The sequence below is a fragment of the Neopsephotus bourkii genome, unplaced genomic scaffold (genome assembly GCF_033783945.1).
Source record: "Neopsephotus bourkii isolate Nb327-2 ecotype Australia unplaced genomic scaffold, CSIRO-AGI_Nbou_v1 NB_1139, whole genome shotgun sequence".
NCBI classification, from domain to species: Eukaryota; Metazoa; Chordata; class Aves; order Psittaciformes; family Psittacidae; genus Neopsephotus; species Neopsephotus bourkii.
In genome coordinates, this window is record NW_026901625.1 from 2,224,720 (window position 1) to 2,246,680 (window position 21,961).

Sequence of the window (21,961 nt, forward strand, 5' to 3'; positions counted from 1 at the left end):
TCACCTCCATCACTCCCAAGGAACACCACAGGCTCTCTGTGTGCATCCCGGAGGGATGGTGCAGGGTCCTGCAGCGAGGTGGCCCCTGGGCTTCCCCATGAGCTCTATCCAAAGATGCTTTTGGCTTGGACCTAATGCAATCTCCTAAAACTCTGCTGGGTGGAAGGGGAGAGACAGAGGCAGCCCCAGGGCTGGCCTGGGTGAGGGCAGAGAAGGCAGAGACCACAAGCAGGGAGCTGGGGTGAGCGTGGCAGCCACCCCAGACTGATGCTGTGACCTGGGGTGGCTGCTTGACACGGTGCCATCCCTCACACTGTGGTCCCCAAGGATGCACAAGCCACGCGTGCACTGCAGTGGGGAAAGAGAGGAAGGGAGGAGGGATGGAGGAGGGATGTGAGCAGGAGAGGGAGGGAAAGAGGGTCCCACGTCTCAGACATGGACGTGGGTTCAGTCTCTGTGCAAAGCCAAGTCCTGGGAGAGCCGTGCTGCCGGGCAGGGCTAGAACACCACGGACTGCAGGAGGCGGAAGCACATCATCAGGTCCAAGGGGATGGGCGGCTTCAGGAGGTTCCCGTCCAGCCGCAGGTACCGGAGCCGGGGCACGCTGTCCAGGTCGGAGGGGGAGAAGTCCTGGATGGACATCAGCGAGGTGGGGCAGATCTGCGTCCCGTTGATTTCTGCAGGGAGGAGAGGAAAAGCGGGGTGCGGGTTAGAGGAAAGGGAAGGCAGAGAGGGATGCTTGAGACCCCCCTCCCTGCCTGCCTGTTGAACCCCAAAACGGGGTTGCTTTGCTACCAAGGGGTGTGGGGTGTCCCAGCCTGTTCCAGAAAACAGCCCAGCTCCAGCAAGAGGAAAATCCTGCTTTTGATCAGAAACGAAGTAGGTCACATTCAGGCACAGCACGGTGACGGATACGGTGTCATTTGAGAGGAAAAAGGCGTCATTTCAAACATGAAACCTGCCGAGCAGCCCCAGGTCCTCAACAAAACATCAAGGAACCATGAGATAACATCAGCAACCAGCTCATTGCTTGCTGCTGGATTTCCTCGTGTTTCTCCTCACCCCAGGGTCTGCAGGGTGGAAAATAAACCCAGCTCCAGGCACTGAAACCTCACAAAAGCTGGATAAAACAGGCAAAGGCAAAGCTGGGACAGGATGTGCACAGCCACGCAGGCTCCTCTCCATGGGCAGCCCCAGCAGGACCAGCAGCAATCATCACCTTCACCCCAAGGTCCCCCTTGGCTCCAGTTTGGTGTTGGTTAAACACAATGCAGATTAACAGCGTTTGGACCACACATCCATCACTGGTTCATTATTCCCTGGGAACAGCGATCTCCTGAGAGAAGGGATGTGGCTTTGGGAGGGATTTTTCCCCCTCTCTGGCATCACATCCCACAGCACTATCAGTGGGTGCCTGCTCAGAGCAGTTTCCTTGCTTATCCCTTCCTGGCTGATGTTCAGCTGGAGCTGTGCTGTGGCTGCGCAACCCCTCTTTGGCAGCAGGATGCTTCGCATCCACACACCATCCCTACACAATAAACACAGTGGCACTGGTGGGGACCAGCATCCTGCCAGCAATGCCCTGAGCTGGTCCTGCAGCCCCCATAGAGCCCTCACAGCCAGAAAGGGCAGAGCCCAGCGGGCTTTTCCTGGTGCACACAGAGGGTTTCTGGCAGGAGCGGCGCATTCCTGCTTCCCCATGGATAACACAGCGGGATGCTGGACCTCGCAGAGCAGGGGCAGCTGGGGTGGCCAGCAATGGGGCTCTGCCTTCTCCTCCATCGTACGAGCTCTGTTTATGTGTTTCACAGGCCAGCACCTCTCGCATGGAACCGTGGTGCTTCGCCTGGAACGGTGTGAAACGGCGCCGGCTGCTTTGCCAAGGCAACCTCCATCCCTGCCTTGTTCTCCCTGTTCCTTCCCCCGTGAGGCTGAGCTCGAGAGCGGAGCTGGGTTATTTCTAACCATCTCGACTGCGTGTTTTGGCATCTGCTCTTAAAATATGTGCACAGAGGCTCCTTTCTCAATATCCCTGTTTCTGAGCCCTGCTGGGGAAGCAACTGTTCAAACGGTGAAGTGGCCCCGAAGAACTGCCCATGACAACGAGCAAGAAAAGCCCTTCAAGAACCAGGGGGGAATTGAGCTCCGCGCCTCAGCTACCACCCCAAACCTCAGCCCTGTGCAAATCCATCCCCATTTGGGCCTCATTCACCTACAAAGCTCATCCCATCACTATGTCCCCCTTTAAAGAGTTCACATCCCACCAGGTGGAAAACACCACCAAGCCCCCATCCTCGATCCCATCTGCTCCCCACAAGGCATCACAACTCACTGTCGATGGAGTTGTTGTTCAGGTAGAGGTGCTCCAGCTTGGGGCTGATGAAAGGGACGTTGGTGAGCTTGTTGTGGGCCAAGTGCAACACCAGCAGGTTGGTGAGGTTGAAGGAGTTCTTGGGGAGCCCCTTGTCAGAGATCTGGTTGTAGTTGAGCCGGATGAATGCCAGGTTGGGGAACTCCTTGAAGTAGTCACTGGGGATGTCCTCGATGTTGTTCCTGTCCAGGAAGAGCTGGTGGATGGCATTGGGAACCCCGGGAGGCATTTTCCTCAGGATGTTGTGGGCAAGGTTGAGTTGCATGAGGTTCTTGAGTCCTTTGAAGGTGTTCTTGTTGAAGACCCCATCGCTTAGTTTGTTGTGGTGCAGATCCAAGAGCACCAGGTTCTCCAGCTTGTTGAAGACCCCAGCAGGGATCTTGGAGATCTGGTTCCTGCTCAGACGCAGCTGCTCCAGGTTGGGCGGCAGGAAAGCAGGCACCTCCTTGAGCTGGTTCTTCTCCATGTAGAGGAAGATGAGGTTTTCCAGCTTCTCCAGCACCCGCCTGTCCACCTTCCGGATGCGATTGTTGTCCAGGTTGACCCATTTCAGCCCCGTGGCATTCCTGAAGGACTCCTCCGGGAGGTCGTCGATGAAGTTGTTCTGGAGGTAGAGGTAATGGATGCGGGGCGGGATGATGGGGACCTTGCGCAGGTTGCGGCTGTCGCAGTACAGGGCAGAGGGGAAGTCCGGGGGGCAGTAGCATTCCCGGGGGCAGTCAGGGAAGATGGAAGGGGGCCCCGGGGGCAGCGGTGGGGGCAGCTCGGTGGGCTCCACGGGCTCCACAAACTCGGGGGGCGGGCGGGTGGGTTTCCGGGGGGGTTTCCTCCGCTGCCCGCTCACCTCCGAGACCAGCACAAGAACGAGTGGGAGAAGCAATCTGAAGGCCACCTTCATGGTCCAGATGTTTCCCTGAGGGAGGCAGCGCAAAGAGATGGGTTAGGAAGCGCCGCATCCGGGTACCGCATCATCACCCATCCCTGCTCTGTTTAGAGTCATAGAATCATAGTTAGGGTTGGAAAGGACCTTAAGATCATCCAGTTCCAACCCCCTGCCATGGGCAGGGACACCTCGCACTAAACCATCTCACCCAAGGCCTCGTCCAACCTGGCCTTGAACACTGCCAGGGATGGAGCATTCACAGCCTCCCTGGGCAACCCATTCCAGTGCCTCACCACCCTCACAGGAAAGAATTTCCTCCTTATATCCAATCTAAACTTCCCCTGATTCAGTTTTAACCCTTTCTCTCCTTCCCCTTGGAATCTCTCTTCAAATCCAAATCAAAGCTGGATTTGAAGACTCTAAAGCCTGAGTCACTGAGATCCCCCCTCTCTGGCTCAGGCTTTTGCCATGGGAGTGTGTGTGTGGGGTTGTTTCATTTGGTTTGGGGTTTCTTTTCACCCCCTCAGGATCACCACCACCACCCTGACTCTCCCCAAAGGATGGAGCTCCCCTTCAGAGACCTTGATGGATTAGGTTTAATTTGCACTTGAGCCAAAGAGAAATCAACGATTCAGTAGCAAATTGGCTGAGCAACAGCATCAGGAGGCCAGCAGCAGTTAGTGGGACAGAGAGATGGATGCTCCTGTGCTGCAGGGATGAGGCTTTAACGCAGGACAGCCCATTTCCAAGGCTGAGCGATAAAAAAGGGCATTTGCAAGATTACACATGGCCAATATGGAAGGTGTTTGGTTATAAAGCTCCCTGTGCTGCCCAGATAACCCACTCATCACCGCTGCAGGGTGCTGGGCTGCTTATCTGCAGAGAGCCCCAGTGGAAGGGGGAGATGTGAAGGGATGAGGTAAGGTCCCTGCTTTCCCCAAGGCTGAGAGTTTCCATCCCTCCCTCTTCTTGGGTCGTTATCAAGCCTATTAAGGCTTGATCCCATTTCCATCCTCCCTGCTGCAGCCTGGCACAGCAGCGATGGCCCTTGCAAGGCTTGCTAGCAGCTGATGCCTGGCAGGATGGAGGGATCCAGCTTATTGCAGACAAGCTCCCCATAAAGCCCCAAGCACAGAAGGTGCTTTGGATGCTCCCACACTTGCAGGGCTGTGGCTTCCTGGGCAGACACCTCGGGGTGCTCGCCAGGCTTCTGTCACCCCAGCAGGAACAGAGCCAAGCTGGATGCACAGCGAGGCAGATGGAGGAGCTCAGCAGAGGCAGGGTGGGAAAGAGAATCAAGTGAGATGAGACAGGGAGGAAGATGAGGAGACGCAGAGGAAGATGGGGAACAGTTGTCCCAGGAGATGTTCCCTGGGGGAACAGCATCTGCTGTGGGAGCCGGTGCTGCTGGGACCGGAGCGTGGGGCAGAAATGGTGCTGGTGATGGAGGGATATCAGGTTTTATCTGCTTTATCAGTGCTCTCACTGTGCCAGCACAGAGCTCAGGGCCAGGGGCACCACGCCATGGGCCCACTCATCCCAGTACACCCCACTGTGAGCAGAAAACAGAGGGCTGAGCCAGGCCCATAGCATTTCCCTTTGGGCAGCAGCAGGGAAATGCCCTCAGCCCTCATCTGAGCAGCAAACAGCACAGCCCAACGCTGCTGGGGCAGCCACAGCAATAACCCCTTTTGCTCACAGCTTCCCATGGTGAGACAGGGTCCCCATCCCACCCAGCAATGCCCTTAGGACCCTTAATGGGCCACTTCCCAGGGCTGGGCCGGCCCGGCTCCCTTTGAAGCCATCCCATTGCATTCCTGGGGCTCCAAGTAATTAACTTGCTCCAAGCAAAGATCCTGTTCTCGCCCCCCCACTTCCAGCCCCGGGCCGTTACTTTCCTTTTTGTCTCGCCCGCTCCCATCTGGCTCTGTTTAACCCTACGAGCCTCACGCCTGCTGTTTTCAATCAGAGCTCTGGCATCTCGCAGGGGGAAGGGAGGAACAAGGGGAGAGCAGCGGGGCCCGATCGCTGCCAGACCTCCCCATAGGGATGTACGTGCGGCTCCTGTGCTGCGAGCGCCCCGGGGCTGCAGGGAACGGGCGGGTCCGGACCGGGAGCTCCCGTACGTGCGGTCCCCCCGCTGGCCCCGCAGCATCCCGCTCCTTCCCCCCTTATCCCAGACCTTTCTATGGGATTCTTGCCTCTGCTCCAAAGCTCGGCCCTGGGTTTGAACACCCGCAGCGGGCTGAGGTCTGCGTTTGGCCCGTTGCAGACGGGAGGAGGCAGATGGGATGGGATATTCCAGCCAGGACATGCTGCAATCCAGGCGCTTGGCTCCCTCCACTTGCAGGGCAGTGCTCAGCTCGGGCCACCCCATGCAGTAACACCTGGAGGGCAGAGCTGTCACCCCGCTGGTTACCTCAAGCCCTTCCAGGAGTGAACTGGTCCCACAGCAGCCTGCACCATCCCCTCCACATGCTGCAGATGCTCAGCATACAGCAGAGGCTCAGTGAGCCAGGAGAGAGGCAGCATCGTGTGGCATTTGCCAGCACACAAGGACAGTGTCAGGAGGCAGATGCAGCGCCTTCTGTTCACTGTGAAACCTCCATCCCCATGGGGACAGACACATCCCTGTGCCCATGGCCACGACTTTCTCCCCTCTCCTTGCCTATGGGAGCCCTGCCTCCCATGCTCCAGCCTGCTCGGGAAAGCGGGACCCACTTCCAAGCAAACTGCAGGAAAGCAGCTCACAGCCAGCGGTCCCCACAAGCACAAAACAGGGATAACAACAAGCCTGAGGCCCAAACAAGCTTTACAGTTGTCTCCAGCACACTGGAAGGTTCAAAGCTGGACCCGACGCAGTCAGCAGCCTGTTCTCCATCCAGTTCCATGCAGTTGAATTTACTGGCATGAACGCAAGAAGCCAGATTCCCAAACCCCACACCCTGATCCTGCAGGAATGCCGGCTCTGCAAAGGTCTCCCCTCGACCTTTCCCACCACTCCCTGATGGACAGGGCAGCTCAGATCCCAAGTGCCCACAAGGAATCCGTGAAACTGGAATAGAGTTAAACCATGAAGCAATGAACGCGGTCAGGAAACCAGCTGCCGGGTGTGGAGAAAAGGCTGGATTCATGGATAAAAATGGTTCTGACACCTCCTGAGCTGCGGGCTGGCTCGGCTGCAGGACCAAGGCACCCAACAGATGCCACTCCAGGTTTTTACCCAGGAAGAGGCAGCTGCTCCCTCATTCATCCCATTACAACTGACAAAACCCCAGCAGAACAGCTGGAAATTCCAGCCCCAAATGCCGCTGGTATTTGCTTCCTGAATAGTTCATTGTCATTGCATCTCCCTGACCCACAGCACACGCTGTCAGCCCCACAACCCGGCCAAGGGCAGGCAAAACTCACCCCCCACCCCAGGGCAAGAGCGAGCTGTGTAAAGGTTACAGGGGGGATTTGTCACAGGCAGAATTCCCAATGCTCTCCCTTGGGTGCCTCCTGCCTTCCCGCATCCTCTTGCAGCAGTTGGATGTGCAGGGAGCACCCATGTACCCAGCCCCACTGCTGCTGAGGGAGGGATAAAGGCAGCTATGGGAGAAGGGAAAGCCTTGATGGCTGGACAAGGGACTCTCTCCATCATGCTGCCCATACCCCTGCTAGCTCCTTTGAAAGGTTTCCCATCCAATTCCCATCATCCCTGAAGCCCCCCCAAGCTGGAAAAATGCCCTTGCCCTGCCTGGGAACCTGCACGATGGGGCAGGACAAGGAGGACAAGCTAGAGATAACCAAGAGGAACCCGCAAAGCTCCCTCCCTGGCTTCCAACCACCCCAACAGCCGGCTCCCATCAGTGCGAGAGCCTGTAACCGAAACAGGGATCCCGTGGCGCTGGAGAGCTGGGAATGGTGGAAAAGGGTAACTCCAGTGTGAGGCTGTCCTCGGAGGGGAGGGCAGACGTGCTGTCACCCAGGCATCCCCAGGGAGCAGAGCCCTGATGCAACAACCCGCTCCTCTCGCCCTTTCCCAACCCTTTCCCAGCAAGGACTGGAGCCGGCAGGGAACCAAGCCCCTGCTGCGGCCCTTCCTGCAGGGACAGCACCGTGTCCATGCAGGGGATGGGTGTCTCAGCACAGCCGCTCGGGCTCTCAAGCAACACTTTTGGGCTCGGCTCCTGCATCCCACCGCATTGCAACCACCGGGCTCATTGCACCCACTGCTCCCTGCAGCACCCTCCTCCCGCAGCAGGGTCCGTGGGAAGGCAGCCCTGGCAGAGAGCATCTTTCTGCTGCCTTCTCCGTGTCAGCAGTTCCTCCCTGCTCCTCCTTTGCTGCATGTCCCAACACTTCCCAGGGCTGCTCCCACCGCAGCCTGCCCACGGAGCTCTCTGCCACACGCATCGGAGCTGGGTGGACACAAGCAGGAGGAAACCATGGGAGAAGAGGATGAAGTGATCACATCCCACAGCGGATTCCTCCTTGGTCCCCCCAGGCATCGCTTCCTCTGAGGGTGGGAAACCGCTCTGATGCCTTATCAGCTGCTGCCGCTGCCTCATCCCTCCCCTCCAGCCTCTTCCGAGGGCAGAGGAAACCTCCCACAGACACTTCCCAAGGGAAAGCACCCGGCCCCTCGCTCCCGCATCCCCAGGGCAGCTCCGGGTGCATCCCAGGAAGCAGCTTGCGGGATGCCGCCAGCCGCGCACCACATAAGGCAGGGCCCGCGATCCCAGGAACGCTTCCAAGCCCTCATGTGCGACTTGCTTTGCCTTCAGCTGCCAAGGGGATGGATGGAGTTCCACTTTCTGCCCTGGAGATGCTTTTCCTTAAAGCTCTCAAACAGGGATGAGGCTTTTCCATGCAACAAAAAGGCTTTCCCCACGATTTCAGCCAACATCAGTGCCCTGGTGCTTCCTCCCATCAGCTCCTGCCTGCACCAGAGCACAGACAAAGAGCTCCAAAAGGAGACCCTCATGGAGGGAAGGAGCTGGCTCCAATCTCTACGACCGAGGCAGAAACAGTGGTGTTCCAAGCCCAGGGAACAGCCTATGGGATGCGGGCACAGCTCTGCCTGCAGGGCAGGAGAGCAGGGCTTCACCACCTACATGCAGGGCAGAACACCAGCTCCTTGAGAAGTGAAGCTCGGAGGTGCTGCTCGGCTGCTCTCCCCCACCTTGCTCTCAAAGCAATGTGCTGCTGGTCCCATCCGCAGGGCAGGGAATCTCCCTACTCCCCACATGGAGAGAGGGGCTGCATGGAGCCCCATCCCTTGGGACCAGGACCCCCATAGCCCCCCAGCCTGGCTGTTGGATGTGCTCAGCTCAGTGACCCCACATTGGGGGTTCCTGGCTCTGGAGGTGTCTGCTCCCATTCCAGCCTCACCGCCCATATCCTGGGTGCCAGGTCTGTCGTGGGTATGGCTGGGGCTGTGCAGCCCCCAGGTCCCCAGCTCTGCACCCCAGAGCCCAGCTCAATGTGGGGTGGGGGACACCGGGGGGGTCCTCGCACAGAAAGCCCCTGGCAGTAGTTCCAATGCTCTCTCCCACAGGACTTTGTGCATCCCCGAGTTCCTCCCTCCAGCACCCATCCTGCCCCATGCCGAGAGGAACTCTTGAAACAGGAGCAAAGAGAAGGAACAAAGACTCCTGCTCCAACAAAGAGCAGGAAAAACAACAAGAAGAGAGGGGGAAAGAGGAAGGAGCAGATGCTGCTTCTCAGGTAAAGGAGGCTGGAGAGGGTCAGGAGCATCATGGAGCAGTGCAGTGCCCTGGGATGGAGGGTGTGGGGGTTTGGGGGGGGGGGATCACCTGCCCACATCTTACCTGTGTGCACCTCTCCCTCCTCCTGCCTCCTATTAATCCCCAAGACAAGCTCCTCTCTGTCCGTCTCCCTCCTCCTCCTCCTCCTCCTCCTCTCGCCTCCGCGGCTCCGCCACGAGCGGTCCCGGGTCGGCCGCGGGTTTTGTTGCCGGGATGGGTGGGTGGGAGGCGGGAGCCGGAGGAGGGCCGGGGCCGGGGCCCGACGACAACAAACGCGTCTTTCTCTGGCACCAGGCGCCGCGCACACCCGCGGCCGGGCTGCGGCTCAACAGCCCCTTCTGCTGCGGAGGCTGCTCCAGGCCGTGTTTCAAAACAGAGCGGCTTAAATGAGGGTAATGAGCCCTTCCCACGGCCCCCGTTTGCCAGGAGCGCGGGGTTCGGGAGGGAGCTTGCCAGCAACAGGGATGGGATGGGATGGGATGGGATGGGATGGGATGGGATGGGATGGGATGGGATGGGATGGGGGCTTCTTATGTGGTCCCCAGGTCCCCACCGGCACAGGGACATCCCGCTGCCTCCCAACCCGTGCTGAAAGGAGCCCACCCCATGCTGGGTTTCTGCTCCTGCTGCGTGGATGAGATTTAAGGCAAATCCCAATGAGCTTCATAAGGAGCAGCGAGAGGAGCTGTGGTGGTGCTGGACCACGGGGTTTGCATGGGGCCTCAGGCAGGTCCTGGGCTGGAAAACCACCCTGCACAGAGGGGATGAGGCTGAGGGACCCCCAAGTGACTGCTCTGTGGATGCTCAAGGGGACATTTCAGCTCCGAGGAGCTCAGGGGCAGCCTGGGACCTGTTGCCTGCAGACACATCCCAGGGGCACAGAATGTCCCTCCTAGCAGCATCCCCGTCCTTACATGTGGGATTCAGGGGTTCATCTCCCTCCCCATGGAGCCATCCTGTCTCCAGCCAAGCTGATCTGCATTAGGGCCAGCAAACCTGAGCTGCTTTGGCTCATTGGAAGCCCAGTTCGAAGCCTGCCCAAGGAGGGTCCAATCCTGCACTTCCACACTTGGCTGAGAGCAGCAGGGTTCAAACAGCCCAAATCAGCCTCTCCCAAAGCTCCCACTCACTGAGCTCCCCCCAGCCCATCAGTATATCTGTTCCCAACAGCAGTGCCATTCCTCTTACCCCCAGACTGGGGTATTGAGTGCTGGTCCAAGGGCAGAGCCCTCACCCTGCAGAGATGCCTAAAGCCCAGCAGGTACCTTGGGTGCAAGCCAGGAAAAGGAACAGAGAGAAACCACATCGGTATTTCACATCGTTTAAACAAAGGGTCGGGATGGAGACATGTGTTTGCCAGCTGGAGGAGGATCAGAATCAATAGGGAGAGGAGATGCTGGGTGGAGATTGATGCCAGCTGCTTTCAAAGCTAGTCAGAATCCCCAGATCCATGGGGATGCTTCATGGCTTGGGGTTTCTTTCCTGCTACCCAACAGACACTCACTTTGGGCATTGACAGAGGGGAAACCGAGGCACAGAATGGGGCAATTGCTTGCACAAAAGCCACCCTGCGATGCCAGGCATGGGAAGGTTTCATTCCTTAGACCTTATCCACTGTGCTACCCAACCTGAGACGCTGCTAACACAGCTCCTGGGGCTGGGAAGCACTGGAACCATCAGCAAACCTGGTGGTGACACAGTTTGCTCCCAGCCAAAGGACTTGGTTTGTTGAATTTGCTTCCTGCAGGAATTTCTTTCCATGTCCAAGTTTTGAATCCACCTTCAAAGGCATCCTTTGAGACGCTGAAGGCACAAGAGGCTGCAGCCTCAAACGTGGCAATGGGCACCGGGAGCTCGGTTTATTCTGTGTCTGGAGCAAATCTGGCCCTGCTCTTGTATAGAAGAGGGTGATGGAGCGTGGCCACAGAGCAAACCTGCTCTCATAGCGTTGTTGGCATAGGGAGATCCCAGTCCCAGTGCCCCTGCAGCATCCCTGATGCTGTATCCCTTTGGTTTATCCCCTTTCCCAGCCACTGCCTGTTTGTCCTGCAGAGGATTGTAACAGAAATACCTCTTTGGTCTGGCGGAGGTAGGAGAGGAAATGTTTGAGCATGGAAGTACCAGGAGACGGAGCCAGGGCTGCAGGAACAGCTCGTCTCGACCAAGGGCAACACAAGGGAGAGCATCAGGCGGGTAAACAGGGAGGAATGCGGTCCCAAGGAGCCCAGAGGCTGCATCCCACCAGCCCATGGAGCACAGCGAGGGGTCAGCACCCAGCCCTGCCCCATTTGCTCCTGCAGGGAGCCCACAGCAGCATTGCAGACACCCCAGATGTGGAAACAAGAGGCAGCAAAGGGAGGATATGAGCAAAATAAACCCCATTATAACCAATGCCTCTGTTGTGTCCAGCTGGGAAATGGTAGATATGGGGAGCACTCTCACCCATCATCATCCATCCCTCCCAGGCACCACTCCATAGCACTCATACACGCACATCAGGCACACTTAAACCAGTCAGCCCTTTCCCCTAGCAGAAGCTCCCATCCTGAACCTCATCACATCCATTTCCAACACCTCAGGCTCCTGTAGCAGCTCCATTCCCTCCTGACCAGGGGCAACACCACAGCACACACCAAGAGCGCATGGTCCCAGCCCCAGGGGTCTCATAAGGAGGAGTTTTGCAGAGCAAATCAGCTCAGAGGCTCCCCAAACACAGGCAAGGGCTGCGCTCAGAGCAGGCTGCTCCCCACACCACAGCAACAGCAGCTTCACATGTTTATTTGGCCAGAGGGAGATGCTTGCTCTTTACGTTATCCCAGCATCGGCCACGCTGGCCCAAGCGGAGCCTCCTCTGTGCTCGGTGCTGTCCAAACACACTTGATTTATGGCACAGCAGCTTTGCTATTTCCTAAGGGCCAGATCTTGAAAGTCCCTTTGGAGAGCTCAAAAATTGCATTGCAGAAAGGAGGGGAGGGCAAAAAGCAGCAGGAAACCCAAGACATCCCTGCGGCCGCTCCGTCTGAGCGTGTATAACATCATTAGCAAAGCCTCATGAGCTGGCCATGCTCTCCATCAGCAACCACTGCTTCCATGGGAAGGGGATGAGGGGAGGCCATGGGTCCCCCAAAAACCAGTGGTTTGGGGTGGCCCCATTCCCACTGGGATGGCGGTGGGAGGATGCCGCGTGCCTTCTCCTGTTGTTTGGTGCTGGGTGACCACCAGCCTGGAAAGTTAAACTCAGCTTATCCCAAAGCGCTCTGGGAGCACGTCACCAGGAGCCTGGGAGAAACACTTGGCTCCAAGTAAAGCTCTGGAGTGGGAAGTGAGCGAAGGGGAAAAGTATGTTGCTTTGTAATGCACAGATCCTGCTCTCCCGCTGCTGGGATGCTGCACCATGTGCTTTGTCCCCCCCTCTGGCTGCACATGGGGCAAGGGCAGAACATGCTCCAGGCCTTTGTTTCCGTGGCCAGCAAACATCTGGAAACACCTTGGGAAGATGCTGCATGAGCATGGCTGGTGAGGGGACATGGGGAAGGTGCTTGAATGAAGCAACCCGAAGCCAAAGCACTCCAGAGAGATGAAGGTGAGCAGGTTCAAGCTCAGTGCTTGGCTGGGGAGGGCATTTGTGTCACTGCTGTCACCCCAGCACACAGCAAGGGGAGGGATGTAAGAGGAGGAGGCCTGCATCCCTTCCATAATCTTCCCTTCTCCCCAGGCATCAGCTGGCCTCTCCATCCATCCCTGAGCATCTCGCACTGCTTGAACCGGGGACCAGGATGTGCGGCTTCCCCAGCACAGATGGACAGAGGCAGGGCCAGGCTGGAAGGAGCAAGCTGCACTCGCTCCCGAGCCGGAAAAGGCAGCTGACCCCTGTCCTAGAGGGGAAACAACAACAACCGGAGCCTGTTTACAGCAGAGCCGCTGCTTTGGTCATTAAACCTATGGGCAAATGTCCCCTGGAGATGAGCCTCATGCAGCGGGTGCCCGAGCATCACAGCAGCCAGGGCAGGGTTGGGGAATGGAAAAGGCTGGGAGCTGCTCGCCCTCACTGGCTCCTGGTGCAGGCACAAACCCCAGCACCTCAGCTCCCCCCCCCACCAGCCATGAGCCCCTTGCTGCTCAATGCATGAAGAGCCAAGCAGTGCCATGGGCCTGAATCCCACCATGTCCCAGAGCCAGCCCTGTCATAGTCTGAGCTGAGGATGCAGGGAGGGGGGAAAGCAGGATCCGTATCCCCCATCATCCCAGGCAGAAGGGAGCTCTGTGCTTGCAGGGCTATGAGCCAGCTGCCCCTGTTCAGACAGCCCATAGTGCTTCCAGAGCCACGGCACAGGGGGGCTCACACACACACACCCCAGTCTGCAGCCTCTGCCCACCCTGATGGGACCCGCTCCATCATCCAAGGGAAGAAGCCACCCTGGAAGCAACGCTCTCCCCATAGGGAAGGAGTCTGCTCAAGGAAGGCTGAGACCAAACAGAACTCATCACACGGGTGGGCAAGAGGAGCCTTGGTCCCTACCGAGTGAAAAGCAAAGGGAAGGAAGGGCTTGAAGCTCTGCAACAGGGACCAGCTCAAAGGGGGGATCGTGGCACACAGGGACCCCACATCCCACATGGGGTAACAGCAGCACAGGCCCTTGTCCCCAGCAGTGGCCACCACTCCCCAACCCTCCCTGCATCCCTCAGCCCCTTCCTACCCCTCTTCCCATCCCCTGTGCTGTGCCTGTGGCTGCTTTAAGCGCAGGGAGGGGATGCAGCGTGCACCAAACCTCGCATTTCTCAGGGATGAAATCATCCGCCTCATTCCTCCGAGGCACAGAAGTCCAAAACCCCCTTTTTTTTTCCTCCCCCCTTGCAAAGCAGCCGCTTATGAGCTCTTGGCAGCGGGGCCGAGGCTGCTGAGCACATCAGCTCATGGCCGCATGAACCACACAGTGCTGCAGGAACCAGGGGCCCCTCCGTCCCCTGGGCTCCCCAGGCTTGTATTGCACCGTGGGGCTGTTCCCTAGGAAGCGATTCCTGGTGCCCTCCCTCCAGGAATGCCGCTGCCCAGCGGAGGTCAGGTCCCATCTGCTGAGCCAAAGCTGCCTCCACATCCCGCTGCCTCCTTTGCAGGAGGGGAAACTGAGGCACGCACTTAGGGAGCAGAGTTGGGAGCCAGGAACAGGATCCAGGGTCTGCCCCAGGCACACTGCTCCAGCTTGGAAAGCAAGGATGCCCTTTCGCTGCTCTGTATTAGCTCCAGCACTTTGACCTGTGACTGAACCAGGCCCTATCAGAGCCGGGTTCAGCAGAACATTACACTGGGAATGAAGCACTTTGGAGCAGAGTGAAGGAGGTTTCCCAGCTGGTTTCCTCCTCTCCCCAGCACAAAGCAGCAGCAGCACCATTGCCCCATTCCCAGCATGGGCCAGCACCTCCATCACCTCCCAGCCATGGGATGCGGGACTGGGATCTCCTTTACCACCCCAGCCCAGGGGAGCAGTTCACCCCTGGGGTTAAATGGTGTCAATCTGGGGACCAGCTTTTCACCCAGCTCTACCCTTCCCATGGCACAAGGACACCAAGGGTGACCCCCATCCATCCTGCCCCACACAGGGATGGGGCTGACAATGTCCTCCAGCCAGCAGCTCACATGGGGAAGAGACCTCGTGTTCCATAGGGGTGATGCAAGGGGAGCAGCGCAGCCCAGATGTGCTCTCAGTGATGCTTTGCTTGCTTCTTGCTCTCCCACAGCACCCTGCAGGGTCCCTGTGCTGGCACCCCGAGCTCTGCAGCTCAGCAGCCGCGCTTCCTTTAGCTTTTAGCTAAAGAGAGGACAGCTTTCCCCTCTCCTCCTCCTTATCCATAGAGCACAAGGGGTGGCTGCAACCCCCTTCAGACCACGCTGGCACCAGGGATGGGGTAGGACCACGCTGGGAAGGCTCCCTGCAGCCACAACAGCACTTCCAGATGGTGGAAGGGCTCCTGGTGTCAGCTCAGCAGTGGGGAGAGCTGCCAGTGTTGGTTAACACAAGAACAAGGGGGTGATTCAATGCGACTCCAATGCAGCGCAATGGAAACCACGAAAGCAAAGGCTTTGGAGCCAACCCCCCAATTAACCAGTGGGACCCAGCACCACAAGATGCCGCTCAGGCTAAGGCTTTAGTAGGGGTTTATATAAATACATCATCACATGCATGAAGGGCTGCCCACACATAGGGAGAACGGGGACATTGGGTGATAGAGTCAATGAGGACAAAGCCTTGGGCCATAGGAAAGGCAGAAGGAAAGGAGTCACTGAGCTGCCATGGGCACCCCATCGCCACCCTGGGTGACACGGCTCTGTCACTGTGCCCCCTGGGGGGGAAAGCAGAGGGTGGATATGGATGGTGATGGTGGCACTGCAGCAGCGCCCTGAGCCCGTGGCCTCCATCACCTCCTCTGCACTGTCTGGGCAAGCTGCAATGGAAACACCTGGGTCGTGTCTCGTCCTCCCTTGGGTTTGGCCTTCATCCTCGCCTCCTCCTCCTTCTAATCCAGTACTTTTCCTCTCCGAAGGCAGGCGCCAGCCCCATGCTTTCCTCGCATGACATGGGCTGCCTGAGGAATCCAACCCTGTGCCACCACTATGGTCCCCAATGGGGAGAAGGCACAGCCCCATCCCTCAGGAGCTGCTTCCCCTTGCAGAAGTTAATGGGGGTGCTCCTGTTTAGGGTAAAGCAGGTCCATCCTGGCCAAGGCATAGCTGGGGAGACCCTGGTTATTGCTCTTTCCTATTAATATTCTCCTTCTGTGCAGGAGTGAAACATCAGAGAAGCTCCTACAGCGAGGTGCTAACAATGCATTATCCCATTGGAAACACAGCGCTGTCCCTTCAGCCACAGGAGATACCACCATGAGCTTCCTGTCCTCAGGAAAAGCCCAGCCTGAGGACAGCCACCTCCAAAACCATTCAGCCCCAGGCACCAGAAGCACTGGAGATGTCCCAGGCTGAAGAGAGAGCCCCGTGCCTTGGGGTGGGGAGATCTGCATTGAGTGCACTGAGCTGCCCCACACCAGCATCCTCCTCCATGTGGGATGGGGAGGGGAACGCAGAGAGCACCGAGAGCTGGAAGGACAGGGGATGACGGATGCACAGGCCTGATGTGGGGAGGGATCTCTGCAGCCCCGTTACGTTACACACGAAGCAGATCTGCTTGTGCTGCTTGGCGCAGCAAACAGGCCTGTCAGAGCCCCAGAGGTGCTCAGAAACTGCTCCAGATATTACAGCCATAAATTCAGCTCATTTCTAACTGCTAAGAGCTGCCAAGGGCTTTGGCTTCATCCTTCTCTCCCCAGCCTCTGGGCCAGAGCCCTGCAGGCGCCTGTCCCTCTGCACCTCCTTATTCATGGACCCTGCCTGCCCCAGGCACCGTTCCTCCATCCCTGCTTCCCCACACCCGAGCATCTCCATCCCCATGGCCCTTTGTGGTGTGTTGAGGACACACTCAGTGGCTGGTCCCCAACCCCTGCTGCCTCCCTTGCTCTCACCGTGAAAGCAAAACCCCATCTGCTTTGCCCAGCATCCTTCCTCCTTCGAAAGCAAATGCTCTGTTTTCTTGCCTCAACCTCTTTCAAGGAATAAAGATCCTATGGAAAATGGGTCTTGTCCCTCCCTAAGAGAAGCCTGGTGGGTTCTTCCCCCTTTCCTGAGCTGGGTTATTTCATTCTCACACTTGGCCATCTGCAGCCCCATCCCCTGCAGCAGGATGCGCAGTGCTTGCAGGGAAGAGTTAACTCTTCCTCGCAGGTCCTGCATGCGGGGCAGATGCTGAGAGCAGGGAAACATCAGAGGAAGCATCAGATTTCCAAGTCCGTTCCAGAAGCGGTCCTCCAAGGGCTGTATCCTCACACCCCTCTCCCTATAAACACTTCCCTTCCATGCTGGGGAAGAGCAGGGCTGGGATTAACCCAGGAATCATCCAGAACAGCCTCATCCCCGACCCCTTCCCTGGCTTCATGGGGTCACTCATCACCCCAATGCCTGAGGCTCCGTTGTGCAAAGAGACGGAGCAGAAACCTCTTCAGCCATTCACAAGGGGAGGTGGGTGCCTCATTCCCCCCTATGGGGTTCAGCATCTCCCATGGAGCAGAAGCAGGAGCGCTTCCTTCAGGTCTGGGATGCTGGGGCTCACCGCTCCCATTCCAGGGGCACGAGGTGGGAAAGCAGGAATAGGCCCTGGGAAACATCCCTCAGTTCCCTTCCTTCAGCCCCAGCCTTTGCCTTGGAACATGGCAGCAGCTTTGGGAAGGGACAGAGACCCCAGAGCATTCCCCCAAGTGCAGGTGAAATCACATCCCTAAAAACAGCCTCAGTTTCCCATTAAGGACGTGAGTGAAGGTAAAAATAGGAGTGAAATATTTTGATTGTATGGAATAAAAATGTTTCCTTCGGCTCCAAGGGAGATTTTTCCGACAGCTCTGTTTTACGGGAAACGGCTTATTTGTGTTTTTGCATTATTTTGGAGTGGAAAAAAAGGCAGAATATGGGGCCCTTCCAATGAAACTGAAACCCCTGCTCCCATCCAGCTCCATCACTGCTCTCACTCCCTGCTTTTAAACAGAGCTCAACCCAGGCCCAGAAATGGAAAAGGCAACCGAGGAGGAGCGGCTGCTGTGGACGGGGCTCCTGCCTCTGCTGGCAGACCACATCTCACAATGGAAGCTGTCCTGCTGCAAATCCCAGCTTGGTTTAAACCAAGTCCAGAAGCCCAATAGCCAGGATTCTCCATCACAGCCCCACTCGGGCTCTGGGTTTGTTTTACTGGGGATGGTTTTGCCCTCTTCCTGCCCCATGGAGCCGGTCCCATCGTTGCACAAGGCTCAAGATAAACTCTTCCCAAGCCACGAGGAGAGTTGGAAGCAAAGGAGATGAAGGGAAACAGCAAATAAATCAAGCTCCTCCTGTATTTTCCACCTAGCTGAGCTCCGTTCCTTATCACTCTGTCTCTCCCCACTTGCTCCCAGCTCTTTCCAGCCATTCCCTGGCACTGCTCCATGGGTCCAGCCTTAACAGTTGCCTCCTGCAACTGTGCTGGAATCTGTCTCCTCTCTCCTTTCCTGTTTTTCCAGGTGATTTGGGGTGAGAGGGAGCAGAAGCTTCCTGCATCCCTCCAGACCTGCCCCTCCTGCTCTCGGAATAGGATGCGGATGCCCATCAGCATCTCAGGCTCTGCCCCATCTCCTCTTGCCAGGTTCAAGGAGGGGTGAAGCCCTTCAGACACTCTCCAACCAAGTAGCTCTGCTCAGCAGCAACCTGCTTCCAATTAATCCCTCAGACAAGAGAACAACCTCGAGCCTGGGAGGGGTTTAACCCCTTCGAGGAGGGAGAGCAAGGGAAGATGGGGCTGTTTGCGAGCCGCATCCGAGTCCTCCATCCCCACATGGGGATGTGGGAAGTGAAGCTAAACCAGGGGTTTTTTGGGGCTTTATATGGAGAATACAGGAAGGCAGATCCCCCCCTCTTGGTCACCCCTGGACCCAGATCCCAAGGCTCTGGGGAGGGGGGGAAAGGGGCAAATAAGGCACCAAATGCAGGATTCTAGAGCTGGGGCTGCACATGGCCGGAAGGGATGGAGCTCATCCCTGCACCTCCATCCTCATCCCTCGGGTCCCCATGCAAGCCCACTGTGCCCCCAAAGCCTAGGGAGAGGGGCACCTGGAGCCTTCCTCACCTCGAAGAGGATGGGGGATGCTTGGCAGCCCCCTGCCACGTTCCCAAAGGGGCGAGGAGCCGGAGCAGCCGTTTCCTTGCATCCCGGGATCCAGGGGTTAAATCCCCAGGCTGGTGAGTCAGAAAATCTTCGATGCAGCCAGAAGGAGCTGAGTAATTTGTGTATCTGCAGAGGTCACATTGCCTCCTCTCTTCTCATGTCTGTTACTCATGCTGCTCCTGCCCACTCTCCCTCCGCAGCCTGGACTCTGCTTTCAAGCTCACCAACTCCTTTTACTACTGGTGCTATTCATTACTGGTATTAGAGGAGCCCCTGGCAGTAGCTGCCCATCATAATGCTGGTTCCCACTGCAGGCAGGGTGGGTGCCAGAGCCCTCTCCCTGCTCCTCCCAGGGTATCCATCGCTCCCTGCTCTGCAGTTGCAGCTCAGGCCTCAGCAGCAGCATCTCCACAGGAGAAACCCACCAGCTCTGGATCTTATTGCCCACAAAGTCACTTAACCCCTGAGCTACTGAGGAGACAAAAAGCAGAGCAGCACAGCCTTAAACATCTCTAGGTTTGAGCCCATCAGCTTGGCTGGGCACCTCCTGCGCTCCCACACACCAAGTGACAACCAGAAATCACAGCAATTCACTGCAACATCAACCCAGCTACAGTGAACAAGGCACGTCTTCAAGCCCAGCATCTCCCAAGTAACAGCTTTAATAATCCCAGGTTGCTCCAAAGCACGAGGGCAGCCAGAAAGACTTCCCTGTGTTTAATCAAATCACTTCATTAGTTGTTTAATAAGCAAGGGAGCTCTGGGAACACCGGGGTTTCACTGCTCTCAAACAGCAGTTTGGAGAAGGAATTTATGGCAGAGCTATTAAGGGCCAATCAATCCACCTTTAATCCTCCCGCAGGCTCTACACCACATAAACCATCCCTGCTCCCACTGCCCTGGGTGACCTTCAGGATGCTTCCCTGGGAGCTGCCTCAAGGGATGGAGATGATCCAGGGACGTTGTTGAACCATCCCCACCATCGGCAGCATCCCGGCTCCCACAGACCAGCAGCAGCTCAGGGATCCCTGCACAGGAACCGGGCACTCTGCAGCACACAGGGAGGAGGAGGAGGGTGGTGGAAAGGGGAACATTGACTAAGTTGGGCTGCCCCATCCCTGGCAGTGCTCAAGGCCAGGTTGGACACAGGGGCTTGGAGCAAGCTACTCCAATGGAAGGGGTCCCAAGGGAGGGATTGGAGCTGGATGAGCTTTAAGGTCCCTTCCAACCCAAACCAGTTTGTGATCTATGATCCCATTGCTCAAACTCCCTTCCCTTCCCATTGCCTTTGCCCTTCAGGACAGTTACAACCGAGGGACAGTGACCCCTGAGGCACGAGCGAGGTGGCTGGGATGGGAGCCCAGGGATGGCACAGCACAGCCTGGGATCGCAATCCCAGCTGGCGCCCATGGGATAAAGCAGCTACAAGAGCACGAGGCTGCAGCCAGAGACCCGATGGGCTCCTGCCAGCCCCTGCTCGCCGGTGTCACGGGGAGCTCAGACCCACAGGCATTGCCAGAAGCTGGTGCTGCCTCAGTGAGCAGGGATTAGAGCAGACAGGGCCCCTCCAAGCCCCTTCCTAAGGGATGGACACTTGAGCAGGCACCTCCGGAATGCCTTTCCCAGGCCTGCTGCCCCAAAGGGCTCCCAGCATCCGCGATGCGCTGTTCCCTGGTCCCCTCCAGATGGATTTGCTTTGGTTTTTTCCGAATGGGGCCTTTGTGTTTCCTGCAGATTTTTCTAACCTCTCTTGTCCTCTCTGGTATTTGCAAACCCTCCCAATTCCCCATCCTCAGAGGATTCTGTGCATGTGTTATTTCCTCCCTCATCCCAAGTGCTCCCAAAGCCTGGTAAACACAGCCGGTCCCCGCAGACCACCACCAGACCCGCACTCTCAATCTGCTCCAGATTGCAGAGCCCTGCAAGCCCTCAGAGAGGACACAAACGTCCCCCCAGCAGATTCAAGCCCATAAACCCCAAACATCTGCTGGACACAGCTAAAAAACCTCAGGGCAAGACACGGAGCCTCACCTGATGCTGTTCACCGTGGGCCAGAGCATCCTCAGCTCCCATCATAGCACCTACACAGCGTGGGAAGTGGGGCCTTCACTGGTTTGCCCCCAGTGCCCCTGCAGCTCCTCCAGGCTGGAATTACTCACTGAAGGTGCAAACCTCCATTGCCCCATCCAGCTCAGGGCATTTGATAACTCCCTGCTTAATGCAATCTCCTGTACTCAGTAATCACAGCTGCTTCCCATCCCACACCTGGGAGGACCAGAGCCATTGCAGGGAATACCCGCTCTGGGAAGCACTGTGCCTTTCCTTTGATGTATCCCACCCCATGCTTCCCTTCCCCTCTCCAAGCATCCGGAAAACCCCATCCTCAGGGCCAGCTTATCCCCCTCATTCCCCAAAGGAAACCTTGAGAAGCTGTCAAAGCAACGCTCCTCATCTCATTTCTCCTCTTTATTCCTTCCTTCTCCCAAGCTGCTGCGCAGGGGCAGGATGTGGCCCTGTCCTGATGTGCACCATGGCTGTTAAGCTGCGGCTGCAGTGCCCTTCCACCCCCACCAGCACCAACATTTCATCACAAATCCATAGCTCGGGGCTGGGAAATAAAGAGGGTTTTGTTGTTTCTCTGTACCCGGGGAGCTCAGCTTTGATCCTTTAATATTGCACATTCATTTTGAGGGAAGCAGAAGGGATGGGAGGCAGAGCTGAGCTGCCAGCGTGCAGGATCAGCTGTCAGGAGCATCCCATGAGCTGCTGTCCCCTGGCTGTGTCCATCACTGTGTTTCCCATAGAGGGACAGGCTGGAGCTGAGCCAGAGCCAGTGTGAGGGGCAGGGATGCCCCATGGAGGCATCACTCTGGGGGCTCGGGCTCCAGGAAGGATGCTGGGATGCTGGCACCGGGCAGCTTGGGTCTGCCCTGCAAGGACCAGTGTCCAAGGCCAGGTTGGATGGGGTCTTGGGGGATATGGTTTAGTGTGAGGTGTCCCTGCCCATAGCAGGGGGTTGGAATTGGATGATTTTAAGGTCCTTTCCAACCCAAACCATTCCATGAGTCTATGATTCACGTCTGTGGTACCCATCGGTACCAGGGGTGCTGAGGCCCCACCAGTTCAGTATACCCGGTCCCCAGGCACATCCCGGGATGCAGACAACCCACCCAGGCCTGGTGCGGTGCTGCCGGCCAGAATAAACACCCGGAGCAGAGTC

At 57.4% G+C, this 21,961-nt stretch overlaps 1 protein-coding gene across 1 annotated transcript; it reads right to left on the minus strand.

Moving 5' to 3' along the window:
- Positions 1-71: 71 nt before the first annotated feature.
- PRELP (proline and arginine rich end leucine rich repeat protein) lies at positions 72-9,374 on the minus strand. The gene is made up of 3 exons (XM_061362949.1): positions 9,071-9,374; positions 2,333-3,284; positions 72-677 (listed from the first exon to the last, which is right to left on the minus strand). Exons 2-3 carry the CDS (start codon positions 3,267-3,269, stop codon positions 499-501), a joined length of 1,116 nt encoding a protein of 371 aa, XP_061218933.1. The 5' UTR covers positions 3,270-3,284; positions 9,071-9,374; the 3' UTR covers positions 72-498.
- Between the last annotated feature and the right edge of the window lie 12,587 nt (positions 9,375-21,961).

Bases quoted from the DNA above. Each gene is read 5' to 3' on its own strand.
- PRELP (XM_061362949.1), bottom strand. From the start codon at position 3,269: ATGAAGGTGGCCTTCAGATTGCTTCTCCCACTCGTTCTTGTGCTGGTC. The intron at 678-2,332 runs GTGAGTTGTGAT...TCCTCCCTGCAG, and splicing joins GAACAACAACTCCATCGACA to AAATCAACGGGACGCAGATC.